The sequence below is a fragment of the Erithacus rubecula genome (genome assembly GCF_903797595.1).
Source record: "Erithacus rubecula genome assembly, chromosome: 3".
Lineage (NCBI taxonomy): Eukaryota > Metazoa > Chordata > Aves > Passeriformes > Muscicapidae > Erithacus > Erithacus rubecula.
Window position 1 is genome coordinate 65,692,622 of NC_136689.1, and position 24,829 is coordinate 65,717,450.

The window sequence follows — 24,829 nt, forward strand, 5'->3', positions numbered from 1 at the left end:
GTATCTGATAGAGTATATCCTGTAAAGAGAGAATGTTTATCAGTCAATTATATTGATTCTCATGACTTATGAACATCATAACTTTATTTGATGTATATATAAACCAGCGACTAGGAATCTGTAACATAATACAGTACTGCCAAAAGCACACAAGACTTCCGAGCTGAATTTCAGTGAATAAAACAGATTATGTAGTGGGCTAAATACAGAGAGATTTGCTTTTCTATAGAATGTTAATAGTTTTTACAGAAGGAAAAAAAAAAAGAGCAGAAATATGTGCTGCTTCAATATTCATATCCCTTTCTAATAAGTGAGCCTTTACTTGAAAACTCTCAAGTTCATGAAGAAGAAACAGGGCTGCATGATAGAGCCTAACCCTGTAAATGCAAAGGACTGGCACAAGAGCTGTCATTAACAGTACCCAAATAAAAATTGCTGAAGTAGCCATCTATGAATGCAGGCATGGTTAGTCCTTTATCACCAGAAATAAAAATAGAAATAGAGGGTTTTTTTATTTCATTGTCTATAGAAACAGTTAAAGTGCCACAGTCCCAGTGAGTTCAGTTCCACAGCTTCAGCACCTTCAGCAGGAAAGGCAGAAAACAAGCTCCATCTGGTGGTGTGGCTGATTATCATTGCTTTTCAGTTTCATCTGATTGCAAATACATTCCTCTCCAGCAACAAAATGAAAAATTGAAATAGCATGTGGAAGATCACCTATCCTGCAAATGGAACCTGCATTATCTAACACTTTAAAATCAGAAAACATTCTAAGACCAGGACTTTCTGTTTGAAGCAAATCATAGTTGAAGTTTTTCAATACAAGGCATACATGATCCTGTCAGGGTAACAATCTAACAAACATTAAAGGGTGCATTGGCACACTTCAAGAGGTGACCTCCTGCAGGAGTGGGAGAAGAAAAGGCAGGAATCACTGGTTAAGGGATGAAGGAGAAGGTGTGTGAACATGAAGTCAGGGCTGCTGCTGCACCTGTCATATAAAAGTTGTTGTTGTTGTTATTGTTATTATTGTTGTTATTGTTATTATTATTATTTTTACTACTGTTTGCAAAGAATTGCTGAACAAACTGCAGTCATACTGGTGGTCAGGTAAAACTATTTGACCTAAGTTTACAAGTGATTTTAGCAAGTTTTTAATTCTAAGTATCTGTGTACATGATTTCAACAGCCAGTGCTTTGCAGGTTTGGGAAACATATTTCTCCAAGTTGATGTTACCAAATGTTATAAGCATTGTGAAGTATATACCTAATTAGGCAGATGATACTAGGTGGAGCCATTGAAGTTTTATGCTTACTTTCATGCACAAATTCATGTCTGTTACTGCTCCTTCAAGAACCCATGGCAGTTTCTCTCAAGACAAGCTCCTAGTGCAAGTTTGTGTTAAACAACAGCAATTTTAAACGCAGATACACATAAAAATTGTCCTGCAGACTGAGGTAAATAAAATGTACTTCGTCTACTCTTTCATAGTGCCCATATTTCAATGGGCTATATGCTGCATTTCATCAAATCAATGTATCATTACTTTTTTCCTAAATAGTAGAACAAAAAAAATCCATGTTAAAAGAATGAAGTGAATACAGATTCAAGCATTAATATACTAAAAATTGCCTGAAGCCACATTGCATTTATAACCTTAATGTGGTCTTTTTTTTCCTTTTTTTTTTTTTTTTTTTTTTTTTTAGCCCATCATTAAGGTTGCAAGCTTTAATTATGCATTTTTAGGCCATTTTTCTTTCTGGGCTGTCTCGTTAAGCACACAAGATAGACAGCTACCTTATGATGTTGTCACTGCTTTCCTCCACATTGCTCAAAGTGTAGCTGCAGGCAGGACCTATTGAGCAGTATTCCAGTGCTGCTCTGGAGATGTGATCAGATTTCCTCACGGGATCCTCCATTGTGCTCAGCACCACAGGATCTTCAACTGCTTCAGAAACAGCAGACTACTGTGAGATGAAGGATTCCTGATTTTTAGCATTAGAGAGTTGAGCTGCAGAGAGGTCAAGGTAAAAAGTGTCCCTTTATTCTAAGTGCTCATTTTGGAAGTGTGAAACTTGACTTTTGAAATTTCTTATGAGAAAGGAGATTTTTCATGGACTCAGTGCATCACTGTTTTTGATTTCAGCTAAAGCTCAGTACCTCTGAGATCTGACTGCTTGGGTTATTGGGGTAGAAAATTATCTGTATGCATTAGGTAGCCAAGTTAGTTTGAGCAATTTGCATAGCACTGCTTGGTGCTTAATGTCTGGAGCAGCAATAAAATTTAGTCCCTTTAGGCTAGAAAATCACTTGCCTCTGTGGCAGGACCATCCTTTCCTTTCCTGCATTCTTTGCAATTCAAAGAAAACTAAGTCCAAGTCCTCCAGCCATATAAGTAAAGTGTGATCATAGCATTAAAACCTTACCAAAGAATGTTATCATGATTCCCATCACCATGAATTGGAATTGCAACCTTAATAAAGTCTTTTTAGACCTTTTGTTCCTACTGGCTTGGCACAGTTCAGAGCAGTTCTTTTTACAAGCAATCTGCAGATAATATATAGTTCAATACGTTTTCATACTGTAAATATTTAAGAATAAGTTTAGCAAAATATGTTTCTTTTGCTGGTATCTAGACTACTAATCTGCTGTAACTCCATTTCTGTCTCCATTTTCATATCCAACTAAAACAAGAAGACAAATCCCATGTCTCCCATTTGTTTTCACTCCCAAACTGAGGAGACATTTAAAGGCTGCTACTTCCACGACTCAGTACATCTTTTCTAATGTCTCTGTAATATGATAGACTGTGAATGCAGCCTAGTGGTGCCAAAACTGAGCTGTTTATCTTTTTACTCCCTGAAGCAGAAGGAGTCACTTCAGCTTGAAAATACTTCAAGAAGTCACACTGTAAGGAGTTCAAAAACAATTCAGTCGAAAGAATACACTTTGTTTTCAAAATAAAGATGTTCTTGAAGGAGAAGCGGTGCCGTTCACACCCTGCTCTGTCTCCCATCCAAGAAACAGCACAGTTAAAGTGAACAGAAAGTTTTCACTGCTCCACATTACCCTCCTCCCAACAGCAGTAAGTAGATGGCTGCCCACTCATCCCACTGGAGTTGTTGCTTTGATTTCTGGTAGTTAATGTCCCTCTCCTGTACATACCACTATTTCCTAATCACATAAGCAGTGATACCCAGACCCTTTCCATCCGAGCATTTAACTTGCAAATCTAAGGATAACTCAACAAGAACAAGATTAGCCAGACTAGTCTTAGGGAACCAATATTTTGAGCCCTTAGTTATCTTATTGAATTATTAATCAGGCTGGAGACACGAGGAGGAGCAACTTAACAACCAAGGGGGATTAATGAATTGATGAACTGAGCAAGACTTTTAAGAGCAATGGATTAATTTTCGTGGTGAATATTAAATGGATTCAGTGATTAAAAAAGCTAAATTACCTCTAAGACCTATTTCAAGAGTAATTTTCTCTCCTTTGCAGTTTTCCTTTTTTACCTGTTGTCCTTGAAGATTGCATTTAATTTCACTTAATTTTATATGCTAGTTTCTAGTTATCCTGGCAAATGAATAAAAAAATGGCATTTCTTATTTCTCCTACAAGAAAGATGCATTCATTCCCCAACAGAAATCACTTCCTTTACACTCCAAGAGCAAAAATTTTATCTTGGCCAAAGGCAGAGTGTTTTTATTTAGTGTGATTCCCGTCTGACTTTCAGATTTGAAGACTAATGACTGCACAAAATTCTATGTCTCTTTCCTGCCATATGTTCAGGGGGGTGTCTTATCACTGTGGTTTACAAATGAATCCATGTAGCCATCATTCCTTGATTCATCTTACAGAACAGGAAGAACCATAGAGATTTGTCACTCAGCTGCAATAAGATGCAATTTGCCTTCTTTATTTTTCACATTTGAGTGCAGTGGATAAAAGCAGTGAGATGGTCACCTTTCAGTGTGTTCTGCAGACAGCTCTAATTCTCCAGGCAACCAATGAAGCCTAAAAGTTTATTTGAGATTCCACATCTTCACACTGATCCAATTTTTGCTGTTTGCTTGATTTAATGGATGGTGCAGTTTCTTGTCTGGTTTTTTTGCTTAAAACAAAAATCTAGGCATGTACAAAGGTTTGCCTGTTCCTTAACATGTTCCCAAACAAAGCAGCAACTACAGGAAGAAGTTAATCTGAGTGCAACCTGCTAGAAGGCAGAATACAAAGGCGTAAGTTCTAAAGATGAAATTAATTTTCCTTCTCATCATTGCAGTCAGCAGCAGATTTTGTGTCAATGGGTTGTACAGCCAACTTGCAGTGGCAGAGCTTTTATTCAAAAAATTTTTTTAAAACACTTAGGCATGAAAAAGTAATGGAGGAAATCTCACACTTTCCCCAGTTGTTTGGATAAAACTGCATTTATAGAAAATAGAATTGTTATAAATTTACCAAAATGTAGGTTTAAACCAGAATCCAAAGATTACTGTTCTTTCAAAGTATCATTTTTAATATTTCCTTTGAAATATGGGCTTTAAAAAAATACAAAGATCTCAGAGTCATTCTGGACCAAAAACAAAAACAAACAAACAAACAAACAAAAACAAAACAAAAACCAAAATCCTAAAATTCCAGAAGATTTTACAAAAATCAGTAAATGAGAATGTGAGTATGAACATTATAGGGAAGAAAAACAGAAAAAGAAAAGGAGACTATAACAGGCTGCATCTTAACTGTGCACACCTCTCAGGAGGTGTGGGAGGCTTCCAGTCTTCAAAATCATGGGGACCAGAGGAAAAAAAATAACCACATGTCTGCAGTGGTGGCTTCAATTCACATATACATACACACTTCCATGTTTATACTCTCATCTGTGCTCCTGGCTTCTCATACTACCCTCATGTGTTTATAGTCATATATATATGTGTGTGTGTATTTATCTTAACTTAATGGTTGACCTTCTCAAAGTCTTCTAAAAACTTGCTTCCATTCTTCCTATGAACCAGTTTAACATTAGCATTAGCTAGAAGGTGAGGGCAGGGAGAGTGTTTTTATTGTGCTTCTAGGCTGAAACTTTGAATCTTGCTCAAATGAATGAAATGTATAATTCTCATTTTAAACTTTTGATAATGCCACACTGGTCCCGAAACATTTAGATCTTGCTGAAAATACTACTCTTACCAAGGAATGTGATTTTGGTTTGTTTGTTTGTGGGTTTGGGGTTTTTTTAAATCTTGGATTATTTTAAATACTACACAGTTGCTTGATTTCGTAGATAATGTTAAGGAAGAAATTGTGAATCCAGGCACTCCAGTAACTGCTATTTGAGAACCTGTGTGCAGGCAGAGTGCCTGAGGGAAACTCTCCACCAGCCATAGAAAAACAGGCTTCCAGCTGGCTGAGAGAACAGGCTTCTCTCCCTGTGGCTTTCTTCCTCTGCTGGCACCATCTCCATCTCCTCTGTGTCTGAAACCAGCAACCACGTGGCTCTGATGTTGCATTGCAAAAGGATGATTGAAATTTTACTGCACTAAACTTGCAGGGCCAAACTTTGGCACCCATCTTTGGTGGAAACAGCTACAGCCAGCCCCACACAAGGCTGGTAGGGGTGTCAGAGAAACAGCTTAGTGAAGGAAAAATGCCAGTGGCCTTGTAATCCCAATACTTATTAATAATATGCAGTAATACACAAAAGAATGAACAATAACAGTTACAAGAAATATTACTAATTTATTGGTGGGAATGGCAAATCTCCTCAAAGCAGTTTGGAAGTTTGGGCTGTGACAGGAAGGAAGTACTCTGCACTGATCTTAAGAGAAAATGGGCCCTACTTTTAATTATCTGTGCCATATTTTTTCTTTTTTTCTTTTTTAAGGTGTGGACAGGAAGAAATGCTTAGTTATATTTTATATTTGCTTTGCATTCTGTATCATCATGATGGTGCATTAAAGTAACAGTGTGATCTGCTGCAATCCCCGGAGCAGCACTAATGTTACTAGAAATAAAATGTTCTGAGGATATAATCAAGACAATTTCTGCAGAGACAATTAATATCCTTTAGTACACCAGCTCATATAACTGGAAAAATTATATACAGACTGAGAACAAAACTGCTACAATGAGTTTAACAAAATTGCGTTAACTGGTCACTCAGTTTGAGGGGAAATGGTGCCCGTTATCTGTTATCAAGCCAGGAGAGGAGACTTTGGCAGTGGAAAATGCAGCATTTCCCCCATTTGTTATGGGATCTTTATTGCCCATGGAAGGTCGAGTTGGATGTGGAAATGCTCCCTAGGATGTTTCCCAGCAGATGGAAGGACAACCAGAGGAACATGGCCACAGTTTGTTACCTACTGCAAGGAAGTGTGAATAGAAAACAGAGTATATGTGCCTCATATTAGCCATAATGTGATGGACAATTGATTTGATTAGGAGGAAAGTGCATGAAAATTGCCCAGTATCATGCAGGACCTGACAAAATCCTATCCTTGGAAGGCAAGTGAAGGTGATGACTCTGCTTGAACATAGATGAAACACACTCCTGCTGCCCAGAACCCTGCTGGAGGAATTATCCCTCTCATTTCTTCTACCACTGTAATACCACAGAACTGAGTGAGTAGGAGGTTTCTCAGATTAGCGAGGGTTTAACGCTAAGAAAAACAGATCAGATGGTTGTTCAGGGCTTTTTAATGGCATTTTAAAGCAAATCCAACAATTTGGCCCATGGTTAGCATTCACTGATCTTCCTGGCTTGAGTGGCTGCTTTGGGGAGTAGCTTGGCAGAGTTTCATCTGTGAGCCCCTTAAAGAACAAGTCTGAGTGGGACCTTTCTTACAGCCCATCACTGCTCTGAATATATGGACTAAAGTGTGTTAAAAAACAGGGAATAAAGCTAACTGTCCACATCTTCTCTATCTTTACACTTTCTCCCACAAAAAAAACCAGCTGATGCTGATCAAGTAAATTGCTGGTTTTCAGTCTTACACATTTTATTATTTTTAGATAAACACACTGCCAGAGGTACATGTTTGTTTCTGTTTTGCCATGTACTAATTATAATAGCCAAGGTTAAAAGATTTAGACAACTTCCTTCCTTCTCTTCTGCAGTCAACAGTATTTAAGAAAGAAAAAACAGTGGCTGAAAAAAAAAAATACTTCGATTCATCTCAAAGACACAAATCAATACCAAAAGTCTGTAACAAATGTTTAGATTTTATTTAATGAAACTCTAAGGATTTTAATAATGTTGTTTTTTAAATTAGAAAATCCAGCATTTAAGATTGTTCTTCCATAGTGAAAAAATTATATGCAAGAAGCAGCTGGGCTGAGGTATGTGAAGAAAATAATGTGAAGATAAGACTTTTCTTTCCAAACTCAGTCATTTTATACAACATCAGAATCAAATTTCACCATTCCCAGGAAGTATTTGAGAGATCCTTCCATATTCCAACCTATTACCACAAGTTGCCTCAAGGCAATCTTTTCCTCTTTATTCTGTAACTGTCTTTAAGCATGCAGAAACTGAATTGCTGTAAAACTGCATTACCCTGTCATGGGTTTGAAATCCTTGGGAAAATTGTGATAGCTTTACATCTTAAATTACTTAAAATATTAAAGTTTAAAAGGGTCTCTCTTTTTTTCTATTTAATTTTTTTTTTTTTTTACATTATAAAGAAATCCCATACCAAATTACTCATAAAACTGTAACAACCACTACAAAAATGTCAGTATTAACCATCAATTAGTATACACACACAGATATATATATATATATATATATTTGATTTATGTCTTGTTTAAAGATAGGGAAATTCTCTGTGTTATAACACAGACTACTGGACTTCCAAGTGGGTTTTGGATGTAGTTCAGTATCTTCAGGGAGTTCTCTGGAACACAAATACTCTATAATAGGACAGCCAGTATCTGTGACTAAGGGTGGGTTAAAATTAATTGCCTGACATATGAACCAAACTGACTGAACAGTGATGTGAATCCTTCAGTGCTCCACTGTGCTGCAGTGAACGACACTCCTGCCAGAATCCCTAAAATACTGACTTAACACTGAATATGCAACCATCAATCTTCACTCTCTTGACCCTTCCCCAACATATTTTTTCTTCGATTCTCTTCCCATCCACTCTTATCCCCAGCAGAACGCATACATTGCATTAGCATAGAGAAGCTCATAAAAAGCCCCAACATACAGAAACATACAAAAACAGCCCCCTCCCCCGGCCAAAAACATCAAATCAAACGAGCAATAAAAACCCCCACGTGCAGCTTTGGGTACAGCTGAGATTTCCCGCCTGACTCCCCGGGCTCATTGATCAGAGGCTTGAACTTTCCACCCCTTTGGCAGCAGGGGCTGTCTGCCCGCGGGGGTGACAGCAGCTGACATCAGTCGTGCGGCTCCTTCCCCGTTCATGTCTGCATGCTCAGAAGGCTGCTGTGATCACACAGCCTTTCCTGATCGCAATAACCCAATCGGTCTGATTCTCACAGAATTCAGCCCTCCTGCACGGCGCTTTCGAGCCCGGGACCTGCCGAGGTGCGGCTTCTCCTCCAAGCACCGATCCCGGAGCAGCAGTGTCCCGGTGTCCCTCCACCTGGAAAAGCTCATGCCCTGAAACACGGGGGTGAGGCAGCCTGGCGAGCCAGAAGCGCTGCACCGCTGTGCTGGGTACAGAAACAGCGACTACACACAAAGTTGCTCGGTGCCATTTTAAACTGAGCTGGAAGCCGCGAAGGCAGGGGACCGGCGGGATTTTTGTGCGTGCTTTGTGTGAAACATGCAGCGCGGTGAGAAAACACAGCCCATCCGCGGCAGGTCCCGCTCCACGGCTCCTGTGCAGCGCTCCTTCAGCCCTCAGGAGTGTCAGGACACTGCTGCCCGCAGCGCAGCCCCAGCACCTGCGGGGCCTGGCTCAGCCTGCGAATCGGAAAATGGCTCGGGCTGGAAGGGACGGTAAACATCATCCCGTTCCGTCCCCTCTGCCGGGGCAGGACACCCTCCACTACCCCGGGCTGCTGCGAGCCCCATCCAGCCTGGCCTTGAACACTCCAGGGATGGGGCATCCGCAGCTGCTCTGGGCAGCCTGTGCCAGCGCCTCACCACCCTCACAGAAAAGACTCTAATCTTAATGTCTAATCTAACCCTGCTCTCAGTTTGAAGCCATTGCCCCTCGTCCTGTCACCCCAGGCTCTTGGAAAAGGTCCCTCAGCAGCCTGTATGCTCCCTCCGTGCCACGGCCGTGCTTAAACCATCGCTCCCTCAGCAGATGCACACCCAGCCCCTGCGGGGTCCGTGTCCCATCCGTGCCGGGCTCCTCAGAGCCCGCAGGGACCGAGAGCCCCGAGCGGCCCCGGGCTCCGAGCAGAGCTGCGGCCACCGCGGCCCCGCCGCCGCCTCAGCGGAAGCGGCTGCGCCGCCGGAACCGGCGGACGTGACCTCACGGCACGGCCCCTTCCCAGCCCTCCTCGCCGCGTCTGGCCGCTCCCGGTCGGCGGCCGAGGAGGAGGAAGAAGGAGAAGGAAGAGGAGGAAGGCGGGCGGGACCCGGGATGCTGCCGGCGCAGCTCGGGCGCGCGCCGCGGCACCTGCTGGTGTGCGAGCGGGGCCACGCGCGCCACCCGCGCTCGCGGCACGCGGCGCACGTGCGGGACCACGCCTACAGCTGCCGCGTGAGTGGCGCGAGCGCGGGCCCGCGGCCTCGGCGGGGTCCCCTCAGGGACACGGGGAGGGAAGGGAGAGGGAGAGGGGAAGGGGAAAGGGAAAGTTGGAGCTGCCTGCGGCTCCCACGCCGCCCGTCCCCGGGGCTCTGCCCGCCAGCCGCTCCAGGGGCTCGTTCCCGGTGCCCCGCTCGCGCCGCACTCGGTGTTCCGGAGGGCTCCTCCGTCCTTGCCAGAGCTGGCCCGCGAGCACCATTTTTGAGGGAGAGGAAAAAAAAAAAAAAAAAAAAAAAAGGCAAATTAGCCCTCTGTTTGTGTTTTGCGGGATCGCGCAGCATGGGAGAAACTCCTTCCTCGAGGAGCGAGAGGTGCCGATTTTAGGAGCTCTCCAAACACAGGCGCAGGGTCCGGTTGGGAAAGGAGACATTGTTTATTCCGTGCAGACAAATCAAGCACACCACCTATCAAAGCTTTTATATAAATACTATTTAGACATTTTAGGAAACAAAGGAATTGGTGTTCATGGGCTACAAGTTATATATTTCTCTTATTAAGCAGTGTTCTATCTTTTACTGGTTAATGAGTCCCTCATTTCTCACGCTGGTTAATCCCCATGCTCAGTCCTTCTCTGCTTTGGAGTCAGGGGGTTCCTGGGGTCGGTGGCCGTGATCTCCACCTGCCAGAATTTCCTTTTATCCACTCAGAGCTGATTCAGCACAGTTGCTGGGTTTGTCAAGTTTCATCCTTTTCGTGGGAGTTCTGCCAGATGTCCTTGTGGCCCATAAATTCTGCATTCTTTCTGCCCGCTGTCACTGGTACATCCTTCTCCCCGAGCTTCGATGACTTCACCCCAGGTCTGACACCACTGAAGCATGTCCAGCCCTAAACTTCAGCAAGTTTCGTGGATTAAATCTCCCTTCTTGTTGATTAGGCTCAAAAGTGTGCAAGGACCAAACAGCAAAGAAGAATTTTAGGTGTTCCACGTTTTGCAGCAATCGGGCAGGATCCTGTTTCATAACCCCGTTCTCATTCCCTGTAACTCTCTGGGCTAATTGTTAACTGTTTGTCACTTCTGAGATACTTTTTAGCAGCTATTCAGAAACCTTTCCACTGCTGTGGGAGGCAGCTCGTTTGTCTGTCTTTACTTCTCTTGAACACATGTGCCAAGGGAGATACACACCTGTTATCCAAGAGCTTTGGGAAGGAAGAATTTTAAAGGATTTTTGAGGGATAGAGGGAACAGATCTTTATGCTGCTCGGGAAGCTTCGTACTTGCCCATATATTACCTTGCTTTCCCTGGTCTGCCAGACTTCATGGTTCTCTCGGTCTATGGAAAATGTACAGGAAAGGTTTTAAGCAAAAGGTAAAATAAAGATTCTACTTTGGTCTCTGCTTTTCTACTAAGATTACAAAAATGCTTAGCCTTAAAACTGCTTCAGCAAGTACTCCAGCAAGGGCTCTTTGAAGGAGGTGTCCCAGTGTGACATCCAGCTAAATGTATAGTGGTGTGAAACAAGGACTTCTGTTAATTCATGCTGTGCAAGATACATAATGCAACAAATGCTATTGTATAGAAAACAAAACAAAACAAAACAAACAAACAAAAAAACAAAACACAAATCAAAACAAAAAAACAACCACAACCCAAACCACCAAATGATGTATTTGGTTTACCTAGAGACTATGAAAATTGATACATTTCAAAGACAGAGGTTATCTTTTGTATTTCTTATTGCTTTGTTTGTTTGGGCTTTTTTCAGTACAGGTTTTAGGATTTACATTACAAATATGTTCCTGATAGGTGTCTTTTCTGATCCCGGAATGTGGCATGCTACCTGAAGTGCTGAAAAGCACAATTGCAGATTTTGGAGAGTACTACCTGGTGAGGAATTTACCTGTTCATGAATTGGTTGCTCATGAATTCATTGATGCTTTCGTGAAGAAAGGTAAGGAGGAAATCAGAACAGAACAAATGCAGTCGTAATATACTTTTTTATAGTACAGTAAAATTTTTAATAGTCTTATTATTTATTCTGAAAAGTGTTTTAAAGGAAGGAAAGGAAAAGTACTAAGCAAATTCTGTATGAATTTGTTTATATGCTTTTTTCTGTTTTGTCACGTGTGACAACATTTGTTCACACCCAGAGGGTCCAAAACTCCTGTGATTCTTCCTTATAAATTTCTCCTTATTCCACCTCAATTCTGAAAGCCAGCTATCAAGATGACTTCCATGTATCCTCACCCCTGTTTCTCCTACACCTCACCTTTATGCAGATTCCTGTAGAAATCTTTCTTTTCCCTTTCTTGTTCCTTCATACTTCAACACAGAGCTGTGCTGAGCTGTGTTTCATGGCAGACAAGAGAAAAATATGCTTCCTTATTTTTTATTTTTCACTAAGAAAGCTGTGACAGCTCATTCTTACCCAGTAAGAGCAAGGAGGATGCAAAGATAGACCCTCTGCCCAGCCACCTTGTTTTTCCATAGTCAGACCATGCTGTTTTCATCAGCAGAGCCTACTCCTTTGGCTTATGATAGCTGTTGTACCCTTGAGCTGACAGAGAGAAAAAAAATTACAGAGGAAAGAGAGGACAACAGAGAACATGCAGATGAAACAGGAGAATAAGAGATGCATTACTTGCTAAATGTGGGACTCTTATCTCCTTTAACCTCATTAATGTTTTTTATGCTAGTGTTATGGAAGCAATACAACATTTGTAGACAGAGTTCATGGCATCTGACACTTGTATTTTAAAAAACAAAATTGATTAATGGCAGATAATGTGACAAAAGTATTTAGTAATGTGAGCATCTTCACCTTGTCTTTGTGTGAACTGGTAATAAAAATATGTCAGGGAAGAAATTGGCTTTTCTGTTTGCTGACTAGGGAGAGTCACAGGTGGAAGGAGAGAAAATGTTTTCATATTGGGGCATATTATTAACATTATTCCTATTATAAGTCCTTTTAAAATATTGCCAGAACAGGGTTTATAAAAATAACAATGCCATTTTGCTTGAGAAGGTGGAAGAAAGTTAGTGGATGAAAACAAGAGAATGATTCAGATGGTGTTTGTCATGTTTGGTTGTCTTGAAGTGAATTGTTTATCTTGTCATGTCTGTCTTTACAGACTGTATAATCTCATGTTTTTCTGCTTTACTGTTCAAGGTTCATGCTATGCACTTACCTATAAGACAAAAATTGACCAAGATAATACTGCAGCTCTGCTACCAAATGGTATGGGGGATTTGTTTTGGTTTCAGTAATATATGTCAATTTTGGTCTGGGTTGTTTCTGTTTCATTTTTTGTTTTTTGTTTTGTTTTTTTTTTTAATTTGTAATGATAACTGGAAAACAATGATTATTGCCAACTTTGTTAGAAATATGTGTGAATTGGAAAAAGTACTAATTTTAGCTCTTTTTTTCATTTGTGCTGTTAAATTATTTTTTTAATCTGAAGAAAATTATAAAACAATAAAAATGAACTGCACTTATGTACTGTCAGATTGTCAATTCTTCAACCATAATTGCAATTGCTACAGGAGGTTATTTTTGTGAAGACATTGCACTCCAACTTCTTGTTACCTCTGGTCTTTAAGACAAAATTTGTACCAAAAAAGCAAGTTATCAGTACTGCTTAGGAACACTCAAAATATTAAGTGTTTATTCTCATGAGACCCTACCTTGGGTGCTTACTTCAGCTCTGGGTCCCCAACACAGGAAGGACATGGACCTGCTGGAGCAAATCCAGAGGAGGCCACAAAGATGCTCACAGGGCTGGATCACCTCCCCTGTGAAGACAGGCTGAGAGAGCTGGGGTTGTTAACCTGGAGAAGAGAAAGCTCTGGGGAGAATTAGAGCACCTGCCTGTACCTAAAGGGGGCCTGAAAGAGAACCACAGAGGAAATTTTTAAGGTCATGTAGAAATAGGGCATGGAGGAGTGGATTCAAACTGGAGGAAGGTATGGTTAGATTGGATATTAGGAAAAAATTCTTTACTGAAAGGGTGGTGGGTCACCCAGAGGAGCTGTGGTGCCCCATCCCTGGAAGTGTTCAAGGCCAGATTGGATGGGGCTTTGAGCAACCAGGTGTAGTGGAAGGTGTCCCTGCCCATGGCAGAGGGGAGGGAACTGGATGGTCTTTACTGTCTCTTCCAACCCAAACCATTTTCTGATTCTGTGAGGATTCTGTGATTCCCTGAGAACTATCTAACATGTTAAAAGTCTATTTCAATTACATCACAGTTTTATGAGAAGACACCATAAAATGTCCCACATCTCGGGTGAGAAAACAAAAGTATTTTGAGCTTCAACTACATTGTTTTATTTCTATTTAACAGTATATAAAATGTAATAGAAATACAAACTGGTCTGCCTGCCCTCTAGTTTAAGAAGCTGTAATATGACAGGTGCCCATGAGGGCATGAGTGAATTCAGATTGTTCAGAAGAATTCTTTTACGTGTTTGTTAGCACAGTCCTGGCAAAGTGGACACTTGATAGCAATGGAGTTTGTGCAATACGGGTGTTACAAGCCGTGCACAATTATTGCAGAGGTGCTGTTACAGTTCCTGGTGGTGTCACTGTCTGAACTCTTCCTCTGCAGTCTTAGTTGTTTGTGTTCTGTGCTGTTCCTTGTGCAGTAGAGCCCAAGGGCTGTGGTAGAGAGAGCTGTTGTGTGAAGCTCTGTACCAAGCAGCAGCAGCCAGGTCTGGTTTATGAGCACAGAAGCAGAGTTGTTCCAGCATGTATCAGCTCATCACTAGCAAGCATGGTTTACTCAGTGGGACTTGGAGGAACTGCTTTTGTTTATTTAGTTGAGCAGTGCATGTTGAGCATGAATGTTTACTAAATCAGGCCCTTGTGGGATTTAGTGCTCAGCTAATGACACAGCAAGTATAGAGGATGAGTGGAGGAAAGATGGAGACAATGAACTGAGTAGTACAGTAAAAAAGTTGTGATTACCTCAGGAATATTATTATGCTTTTCTTACTCTAGTTCACAAGATCTCTTTGATAAAAAAAGAATAATTGAGTTATAACCTTTTTTTAAAAACAGGATTAATCTGGTAATCCATTTAACTGGAACTAAGGAGTCTTCATTACATTAGTAATACCACTGATCCGAAGCTAGTGTTGTAAAAGGTATATGGTTCTCAGAAGACTTCAAAGGGAACCAAGTAGAAGATTATTTCTATTAAAATTTGGTTTGTTTATAGGTAAACTAATTCTGTCAGTGGATAAGGATACTTATGAGGAACTTGGACTGCAAGGTCGCCCTTCTCGGTATTCAGGAAAAAAAGTAATGAGATATAGTAAGTATGATTTATATAAAGAGGGCTTATTTAAGAAGCACCTTGTTAGGATGTTGAAACCTCCCTTTCTCTAAAATTAGTTACTGTCTAGCTTTTATTTTCCCAGATGCAAATACAAGGAATGCCTGAAGAGAGAATGTAGTTTTTCTCCAAGTAGTAAAGCAGTAAAAAATCTTTAAGGACACAAATACATCATCTTTTCAGTACTCTATAAAATTTTTAATTTCAGGGATTCTCATTGTGTTGTTTGTACTGGAGTGATGTAGGACTCAAGAATTTTTGCATACCCTGCATAGTTTCTATTCATTCTGATTTAAGTCAGAAAATTTTAAACTGGTCAAGGAGATCTTTAAAATGTGTGCACTGTACAAAATCATTGAAGAGCCTCACATGAATCTGCTTTCTTGAAAAGGAGAATTGTACTGTTTCACACATTTAAAATGGTAATTTCCATGTACCATGTATTTGGAAAGCATTATTTTTTTTAACAACTGCAGGGGAGACATCTTGAGTGTGATTTTTATTAATTTGTCTTTTTAGGAAATAAAAAAAGCCAAACATGAACACTGTGCCATCTCAAATGTATTGGAACTTGCAGCAGTTGATAGCTATAGTTACATAAAACCTTTAGGAGGGGAAACTTGTTATCTCTAGTAAGTATTTTGGTGTAATGGGACATCTAACATTCTTTAACATTCTAATCATCAAAAGGTATAAAGAAATTTCCATTTGAAAACTAAATATAACCTATCCATGAGAGAATTTGCCTAGGAAAAAACCAACCTATTGAAAAAGTGTCATTGCTGTATGCATGGCTTTTGTTTGTTAGAAATTTGTTGTTAGAAATTCTAGTTTGGGTTTTTGTTTTTGTTTTTGTTTTTTTTTACTGCTAATTGCTCACCTAATTACCAAGATATTTTTAAGGCACTGTTCAGGTGTTCAGGGACTTGTCAGTGCCATTTCAAGAGGAATCTGTCCCTCTAGACACTAGGAAGCAGTTCCAGTTTATATCAAAATCAGGATAGTAGGAGAGAATATTTATTTACACAATGGGGAGACATATTTGCATAATCAAATACTTTGTAAAGATTCTTTAGATGTAAAGAGGAATTTTAATGTTCTTTTGTTTCTTTGTGCTCTTCTAATTTAACAATAAAATTTATTTCAGCTGACTGCCAATAACTATTGTGCATTTTCTGCAGTTGTCACTATTGACTTGACTGATGCTGGCTTTCACCCTGAGAGCAAAAAACATAACAGAGTGCTTTGGGCCTTGAAAGAAAAGAAACCTTTAGAATTTGACTTCTTACTGGCTTGGTATAATACAGGTAATGAGAACTAAATGTAAAACTAAAATGCAACTGGCATGAAGTCTACATATTTTTAGTTTACTGTTTTTCTCTAGTGATTGTCCAAATGCATTTTCAGTGGAGGGAAAAGTTAGATTAAAATGTGTATGGGTGGAATTTTTTTGTTTGTTTTGTTTATTTGTTTGGGGTGGGGAGGGTGTTACTTCCTGTGCACAGAACATCTCAGTTCATCAACACAACAGTGATTCATAGGAGATGTATTAGTTGCTTTATTTCCTTTTTCTATGCTGCCCAGGCTTTCTGGCTAAACTTTGTCTATTTGATGGTGCTGCCTCTTCTTTATGAATTTGTGACTTACATTACCATTATCAATACCCTTTCTCTGCTTTCTTTGTTTTTATTAATACACATAAGTTATGTATCTGGTTACCTGCTTAGGATGGGGAACTCTGGTTTCCTCAGAATTTACAGGACATGTGCAGGTTGCCTGTTTTGTGCCATGTGCCTGGATACACAGAATGCTGTTTGATCACTTTATTCTCAAGCACTTGTTTGAGGTTGGAGCCAAGTAAAAGGTTGCTATAATAAATTGTATTGTTTTAAATAATCTTCTAGTATTTGTTTATCTACTGTTTTCTTATTACACTATTTTTTTTCTGGACTCAAGTATTTTTCCTTCTCTGAGGGAAATTTTTCAAAGTCCCCAGCTGTTTATATTACCTCAGAACAGGCTGTATGTAGAGATATGTAGCATTTGTATAGAACTAGTTAAAACTGCAAGTGTCTATATTGAAAAACATGGTTTTCTTCATCACAGATGTGTAGCTTTTGGTGTTGCTTTTGCTTTGAGTCTCCACACTAGGGAGAAGGGATATTAGAAAGATCCTGAGAATCCTGTCCCATCTCTTTCTTGCATTACTTTTCCTGGCTCTTCAAGGCCAAGTCTGAGAAGGAGTTAACTGATCTGAGATATGGAAGCTGCTTACAAGCTCCTTTAGGAGTGTCCCATGTTTCACTTCATTCCTTCATCTTTCCCCTCCCCCTTTCTAAGTACTAATCATATGACAAGGATCTGTATGACAATTGTTTGTCATACAGAAATTGTTTAAAGGCTTGCAATTCCCGTCCTTGTGATCTTCAGGAAAGAGTCACAGTGAAGGCTGTTGCTACCATAAATGGTGACATAAATCCAGCTGAGGTGGCAGATCTTCACGCTCAGCTTGCTTGGATTTATTGACCCTGGACAGAGAGCAAAATGCCTCTAGGGCCACTATTTTTCTTGTGCTTGCTGCTGCCCATGTTAACAGCATTCAGGAAGAATAGCATTTTTTTCCTTACTTTCTTACATCCCAAAAACAGGTCAGGTCAGTAATTTCCTGAATGTGGAGTTAAATGTGAATGCCTTTCTGTGCAAGAATCTTGTGCTCATAACACACAAAAGACTATTAGTTCCTCAGTACTGACAAAAATAAAACTTTTATAGGTTTTTATTAATAGATATGAGACATTGTGCAGATTCTACTGGAAGGGAAAAAGTGGGCTGTATTTTGTCAAGAGAATCTTTGTCCTCTGTGAACATTTCTGCTTTCACCCTTCCTGCTGAAACCTGGTGTTTCTTACTGTGGCCATCACTGCAGGATTTTTGGTTTTCATACTTAGTTTTCCCACATTGTGGTTTTGGCACCAAGAAGAACAGGAAAAGGGAATGTGGGGTGTCCCATGTCTTTAATGACAGAGGCAATACAACCTTTTTTCTATTGCTGTACTTTCTATCACAATTTTGTGTTTATTAGATGAAATTCAGTGACCTCTGAAAAGCTTTGATGATGTTCCTGGTTGCTGTTAATATAGAAAGCTGTGCTTAGCTAGAGGAATTGTTCTGTTAGGGTCTTGACTGTAGTCTTTGAGATTTCCTGCATTTAGGGCCATAGCTGAGGTTCCCACATGCAGCAGACATGTAAAATGTATTATTTTCTATGTTTTACTAGGAATTCTAGGGCAATATTATACATTATTTGAACCTGTTAGCCTAACAAATGCCAATAGAATGTAAGGAAGATCATCTCTTCTGGAATTCTTCAGACTTGCCTATATAAAAGTACTAAATTAAGAAGAATTCAGTTATTGCCTGTCTTTGTGCCCTTTGGAACAACATTTTTTTGAAGAATGACTTAAGAAAATGAGCTTAACCCTCCTTCTACTTCCCCCAAATTATTGTCCTTGATGACATAAATATGGCTGATAGACTTCAGGCAATCCATATTTTCATATTCTCTGATAGAAAATTATAGGTATAATATTCCACAGTGAAGTCTACCCTATTCTTGAATTTCTACAGTTTACACATGACTTTTTTGTGGTATTTCTGTGAGAGATGTTGCTCTACACTTCTGACTTTTCATGGGTAAGGCATTATTTCTTGGTCTCCTAGACACCCATTGTTCCTTTTTGAAAATAGCACACATTATCTGGAATTTGAAATTTAGGAGAATTTATTCCATGTCAATTACCTTTCTGCTTCAAAAGCAAGTTGGTAATATCTCTGAATTTAAAATATGCCTGCTTAGGTTAGTTTTTTGGTCTAGGTACCTGCTGTTTTGGATCTCTTACTAGTATTTTCCCACAAGGCCATCAAGGTACATTTAACTCTTGCAGCCATACTGCATTTGAAGAGTTATCAGGGAGAGGGAAGCAGGGCTGAGTTTATTCTTTTAGTTAACTGATATTTGTGATATATTTTGATTTCTTACCCTCTCCTCTTTCCTCTCTCTTCAGGCCTTATGCTCCAGTTTATTCTGGAATTTCTCTTGACATAATCAATAAATCTGTTTTTAAACCTATAATCACATGCTGACTTCTCCATTATTCAGGGAAAATGGTGTTCTGAGGTGATGTTCCTGCTCCATTTTCTCTGTTCCTTTTCAGGAACGCTGAGTTCCTCTTTTTAACGAGCTCATGTTATTACTCACACACTTAATTCTGCTTGAATTTTCTGTGGGCAAATCTACACTTGTAGTAGATAGCAAATTTGCTGAGCTGTACTAAGTTGCTGAATCTTGCACTGACTTTTATTTCAAAGAAGATAAGGAAGCTGAAGAGTCTAAGTAGTTTTGAAGTGGATTAAAAGCACACAAGCAGTTTCACACGTTTTGTTCATATACAAATGTTTCATGTATTCACTGCTTCTTTTGTTTAGTAGTTTCGTAACAGCTGTTTGTGGTACTGTGTTGTTAAGGTGCAGAGGGATCAACATTGATGTCATACTTTTCAAAAAACCAAATACAGGCCCTGAAGCCAAAAATAACATTCAGCACCTTAAGGGACTTGCAGTGTCCAGTGTTACAAAGTAATGATCCACAAGGAAAACCAGAGGAGTCCTGCAGTACAGAGGAGCTCTTTGAATGGCTGGGTGCTGTCTTGAATCAAGTTAACTTGTAAGTAATTGAATTTGTTTGATCTTTAAAAGTGTTTTAAGTAAGGAAAGCCACAATTTATTTTGCAAATAGTTGAATAATAAATAAGACAGTTTCGTAAGTGGGAGTCTTTTGTGCAATGAAATATTTGTTTTAATCTTGAATGACTTTATCTGTGTTTTTAGAGGTTGCCCATATGTACTGGATTGTGCTGGGATAGAGTTAGTTTTCTTTGTAGTAACTAGTGTGTTGCTGTGCTCTGGGTCTGTGACCAAGAGTGTTGGTAACAGAGGATGTTTTAGCTACTGATGGGCAGGGCTTGCACAGCCTGAAGGCCTTTTTCTGTCTCCTAAGTGAGGAGACTGGGGGTGGGCAGGAGGCTGGGACAGCAGACCCCTCTGAGCAGAGGGGTATCCCACACCATGGGATATGGTGACATCCTCAGCAGCAAAAGGTGGAGCAGGGGTGGGTGGGAAATGTTGGGAGTTCCAGCATTTGCCTTCCCAAGTATTTGGATGCCCTGCCTTCCTGGAGAGGGCTGCATGTCTTCCCGCCCATGGGAAGTAGGAAATTCATTCCTTTGTGTGCTTTGTGTTCATGTGGAACTCTTCTGCTTATTAAATTGTCTTTATTTCAACCCATGCATTTTCTCTCATTACCCTTTCAGTTCCAGGTGGGAGTGAGGGAGGGAGCAGCAGTGTGGGGTTTGGGTGCCTGCAGGGTTTACCCACAGCACCATGAGATCTTTTGTATTGATCACTTGGTCATTAGTTACTTTGGCATTAATTTAGGTGATAACACATAGATCCTACTTGTTTGGTACAAGTTTTGATTACTAAGACATCCTATAGAATATTTAAAGTGTATTTATTTCAGTTGTTTTATTGTTTTGTCTTCCAGAGACAACAAATCCTCCAGCTTTTTATCAACCTATTGCTGCCCTGAGCCCAACACAGTGGTGGAAAAAGCTTTTTTGTGCACAATCACAGGCTTTATAATTCCTGAGAAGATTATTCAGTTATTGGAGCAGCTGTGGTAAGGGCTGACAGAAGGACATTACTATAACACTTGTACTCAAACACTTCTTATTTAAAATCAGTTTTAAATACTTTTCAGGTGGAAATAAATAGCAAAATATATAAATGTAGATTTTTGTTTTAATTAGGAAATGAGCTGGAAGCTTGACATCAGTATAAAAAAAGTAATAAACAATTTTTAGATGCCTTGAATTTGAAAAAGCCTGCCCTGTATTCTAGTCATGACTGGTTTCTAAGAAACTGTGGCTGTGTGGTACTTCTACATTTTAAAAATGCAGAGTGGATAATATCTGGCTTTGATTATTCATAATCTATTTCCTCTCTGGTGATAAAAGTATTTGTGTCAAGCATAGTCTTAGACTGTATTACTTCCTCCAATGTATTTTATCTTCTTTGATAGCAATTGTTCTCATTAAATGTTCAGTTTTCTGAAAGACAGTGCATGCTGTAGGAAAGTCAGAACTGCTACTTTACAACATAGAACTTTCTCTAATTGCTACAACTTGCAGGTTTGCCATGTATAAAACTATGGTAGGAATAATAGATAATCAGTCTTACTTGTATTCTGAGTATTTTCCTTCAAGTTTATTTATTACAGACTAAACTTTTTAACTGTTAAAAATTTTTCACTAAAGTGTGTCTTTGATTGTTTTACTTTATACTGTAAACTTGAATGTACTGCCTATTCATTATAATCACTGATTATCTTGTCTTCTTGCTTGCAGTTGCTATTTTGGTGAACCAAAACTGGCATATTGGCTGACCTTAACTGTGCATGGCTTTGCAGACAGCCCTGTTTCCTGGAGAGAAAATGAACATGGTTTCCACAAAGGAGGAGAGAACTTGTACAACTTTGTCATTTTTAGAAATCTGGACTACTGGCTTCAGATGGCTGTAGGAGCTCATGATGATTGCCCTCCATAAAGCTATGTCCACAGAAGAAGTTCTCTAATAATCCCTTGTTACTGACAGAAAAATAATAAAAGTGTTTTTTTCTACAAGTAGTAATGTAACAGATTGAGTACTAAGAGTCTGTTCATGTTTTTGTTATTTGTGGCCAATGGAAGGAATGATACTTGTTTCTTCACTGTCATACAAGGCCTTCTGAAAAACTTCACAAAACTTAACAGATTTTAGGAAAAATTAAATTTTTGAAGGTTTTTCTCAGGAATTGACTGTAGGTAGTCCTCTTTTCCAGTAGAAAATTTGGCATTTGAAAATTAGCTTTACAGATTGCTAGCTGAAATATTTGACAGGAAAGCTTGTTTTGGAATTGTTTTATTTTTTTACATTAAAGATCTGCAAAACCTTCATATCTGTGTTTAAGATATTTCAGCATATTGTGCTAGCAAAAAAGCCAAAGGGGGAGATGTGTTCTCCCTGATTTGGTAGGGGGTAGGAGAATAAACATGAGGAGAAGGTGTGTGGCACTGGGAGGAGCACCCATTAAACATGGAAAAAGTGAAGGCTTACTGACCTGCCCCCTGAATTTGCAGATGACAGTTGGTTATCAGAAGTCTGTTTCTGACAATCATGCAGAAGCCTGCTGCTGCTTCCTTTCTTGACCTACACACACACAGAGTCTCTGAAAAGGAGGGTGTGGTTCTTGAGTACAGGGCAATTCATGGAGCTGAGTCACACTGTGATGTTGCAGACACATTTCTGAGAAGAAAGCTCACACAGTGCACTTGATGTGAAACAAGTTTCATTAACAATAAGTGGTAATGCTGGGAGCATAGGCAGCTGTAAAGAATCCATTCTACTCCTGTTGAAATCCATGGAAAGGTGGATAGTGGTTTGGGGAGGGCAGGATTTGGGGTTTGCTTTAAGGAATGGGTACATATCATTAAAGTACCAATGCAGTGTTAAAATTGAAGTTGTTCGCTTGATGGAGTGAGAGTGGTACTGGAAACTGGGGAAACTATGTAGTGGAAATGTCAGGGTGAGTGGCACAGAAAAGCAGAAAGACCATGGGGAGCAGCAAAGCTCTGTATTAATCTGTTTATTGTTTCTCTTCAATGAGCAGAGTCATGCTGGATGATTTACCAGGTGGTATTTGTCTACCACACCCCTCCACTAACCATAACTCCCTTTTGCTCAAATTCTGCTACATGTCCTACAAACACAACTCTGATGAATCAGCAAACAGTTTTCTAAATCATGATGTTGTTTCTCAGAATTGTGCTGCCATGAGAGGTCCCCGATGGGCTACCAGGAGCAGAAGTTACGTGTACACAGACTCGCAAATCACAAACTGAGTAGACAATGATACAAGAGTCTGGGGGAAAATTCCTGCCTTGGCACATGACTAGGGAATACTTAAAATGGTTGTGCTTCATTACTGTGCCAGTGTGAAGGGCTTGAGTTGACTGAAGTCTTTTGGAAGTGTCTGTTGAGGCATTATGGACTTTCATAAAAGAAGTTAGTAACAAGAAGTATCTTCCTTTGTCCTCTTGACCAGAAGGTTGAGTTTTTCTTTGTGCCTTCCTGGAAGCTACACCTGTAGCAAAAATTTGAATACAAGTTAAAAATCCTGAATTTTTATGAAAAATTGAAGTTTGTAGCTTCAGAGCTACTAGCTGTAAGTCCTATGAATGTGATCATCTTCCTACCAGATTCTAGTACAATCTTTTCCTCAACAGTGTGTATGTGGGCATAAAAGCAGGTGTAATATATACTGCTGGGGGGGAAAAAAACCTCTCAGAAGTAAAAATCTTGTATGGGTGGGTTTGCTTCACACAGTTGTTCCAGAAGCAGCTGTGGGACTTGACTGGGAAGTGGCAGCAGTAGGACCAGGTGAAGGGATTGTTCTAATGAGTTCTTGGCTGCAGGAGCAGGTTGGGCTCCTTGGTGGATAACGAGCTGCACAAGTGCTGGAGGATACACAGCGATTGCCTCAGTGAGCCCATTGTGGAGGGCAAGCTGAGAAAAAGGATTTCACCTCCCAGTTCTACTCAACATGTGAGTATTGAGATTAATCTATATATATATAAAAATATTTTTGTGTGTGTGTGTGTGTCTATCAAGGGAAATCTCAGCAGATTGGTCAGCAGTTCCCTTCACCTCCTGTGTACATAGGGAATGAACTGCAAGCATTTCTCAAAGCTCAGTATTGTAGTGGCTGTGCTGCATCCTACAGTCCATAGATTTCTGCTGGTGCTGGCTTCAAATAGCTTTTCCAGCTAAGGAAAGGATTAAAATCCTGTCTGTGAATCCTGTAACTTGAGATGCTGGGCTGGTTTCTAGCTTTCTCCTGTTATCTGCAGGCTGGTATAAAGTACAATTGAAAATCCTCGTGCTAGGCACTGCAGCTGGTCTAATCTTAGGCTCTGTGAGCTGATGCTGTGCTAACCAGGTCCATGCTTCCTAGCAAGGTCCAGTGTTGTGCTCACCTCTAAGGAGAGAGTCTTTCCTGTGCTTGCTGGATTTTGTAGTTGCAGAGAAGAAAAACTGGGGTGGAATTTACTCCTATCTTACCTCCTGCAAAAAAAAATGTAAAAAATGAATCCGAGGGAATATTTTTTTCCCTGGGATGAGATACAGCAGCCTGTTCTCTACCATCTGTTCAGTCAGACTGCACTGTGTCTCCCCAGGAGACTTCCAAGCGTGGAGGAGACCCTTGTGAGGAGAGGAATAGGAAGGCATTGCTCTCATGTTTGGGAATCCCATTAGGAGGAAGATCTGAGGCTGAGCCAGGTAGTTCAAGGAGGAATTGGGCAGGGCACGTGAGACGGAGATAAAAGTTTTTGCTTGAGAATGAGAGATGGTTGCTGGTGATGCTCTTGCCCTTTGTGCCTGCCTGCAAGGGAGGACAGAAAAATGCGAAAGGTTCCCCAGAGCTGCAAAAGTAATGGGGAGCAGCTGTGCGCCAGCTGCTTCTGAGATCAAAGGCGACTAAGTGCTTACTAAAAAATTTTGCCTCAGGGGAGTGTTTTATCTAGGATGGGGAAGGAGAGCCAAAGATCTGAATGCAGAGACAAGCCTGAGGCAAGCTGGTTGTGTGAGAAGTAGAGGTTTTGTTGTCCTGGAATGCTCACAGACGGCGATAAGCCGCTCCTCGAGAGCCAGGGAATGGCTCTGCTT

The 24,829-nt window shown here is 40.2% G+C and overlaps 1 protein-coding gene across 1 annotated transcript; it reads left to right on the top strand.

Moving 5' to 3' along the window:
- The first annotated feature begins 9,458 nt into the window (after positions 1-9,458).
- On the top strand, positions 9,459-21,763 carry RPP40 (ribonuclease P/MRP subunit p40). Its single transcript, XM_079300914.1, has 8 exons — positions 9,459-9,690; positions 11,481-11,625; positions 12,844-12,912; positions 14,891-14,986; positions 16,189-16,314; positions 19,532-19,730; positions 20,610-20,744; positions 21,472-21,763. The coding sequence occupies exons 1-8, from the start codon at positions 9,571-9,573 to the stop codon at positions 21,668-21,670; spliced, it is 1,089 nt and encodes a 362-aa protein (XP_079157040.1). The 5' UTR covers positions 9,459-9,570; the 3' UTR covers positions 21,671-21,763.
- The last annotated feature ends 3,066 nt before the right edge of the window (positions 21,764-24,829 follow it).

What these genes read in the sequence shown, in the direction of transcription:
- RPP40 (XM_079300914.1), top strand. Translation starts at nt 9,571, where the DNA reads ATGCTGCCGGCGCAGCTCGGGCGCGCGCCGCGGCACCTGCTGGTGTGC. An exon ending in AAAAAAAGTAATGAGATATA is followed by an intron (nt 14,987 to 16,188) that starts GTAAGTATGATT and finishes CATTTTCTGCAG; the next exon opens with TTGTCACTATTGACTTGACT. An exon ending in GTCTTGAATCAAGTTAACTT is followed by an intron (nt 19,731 to 20,609) that starts GTAAGTAATTGA and finishes TTTGTCTTCCAG; the next exon opens with AGACAACAAATCCTCCAGCT.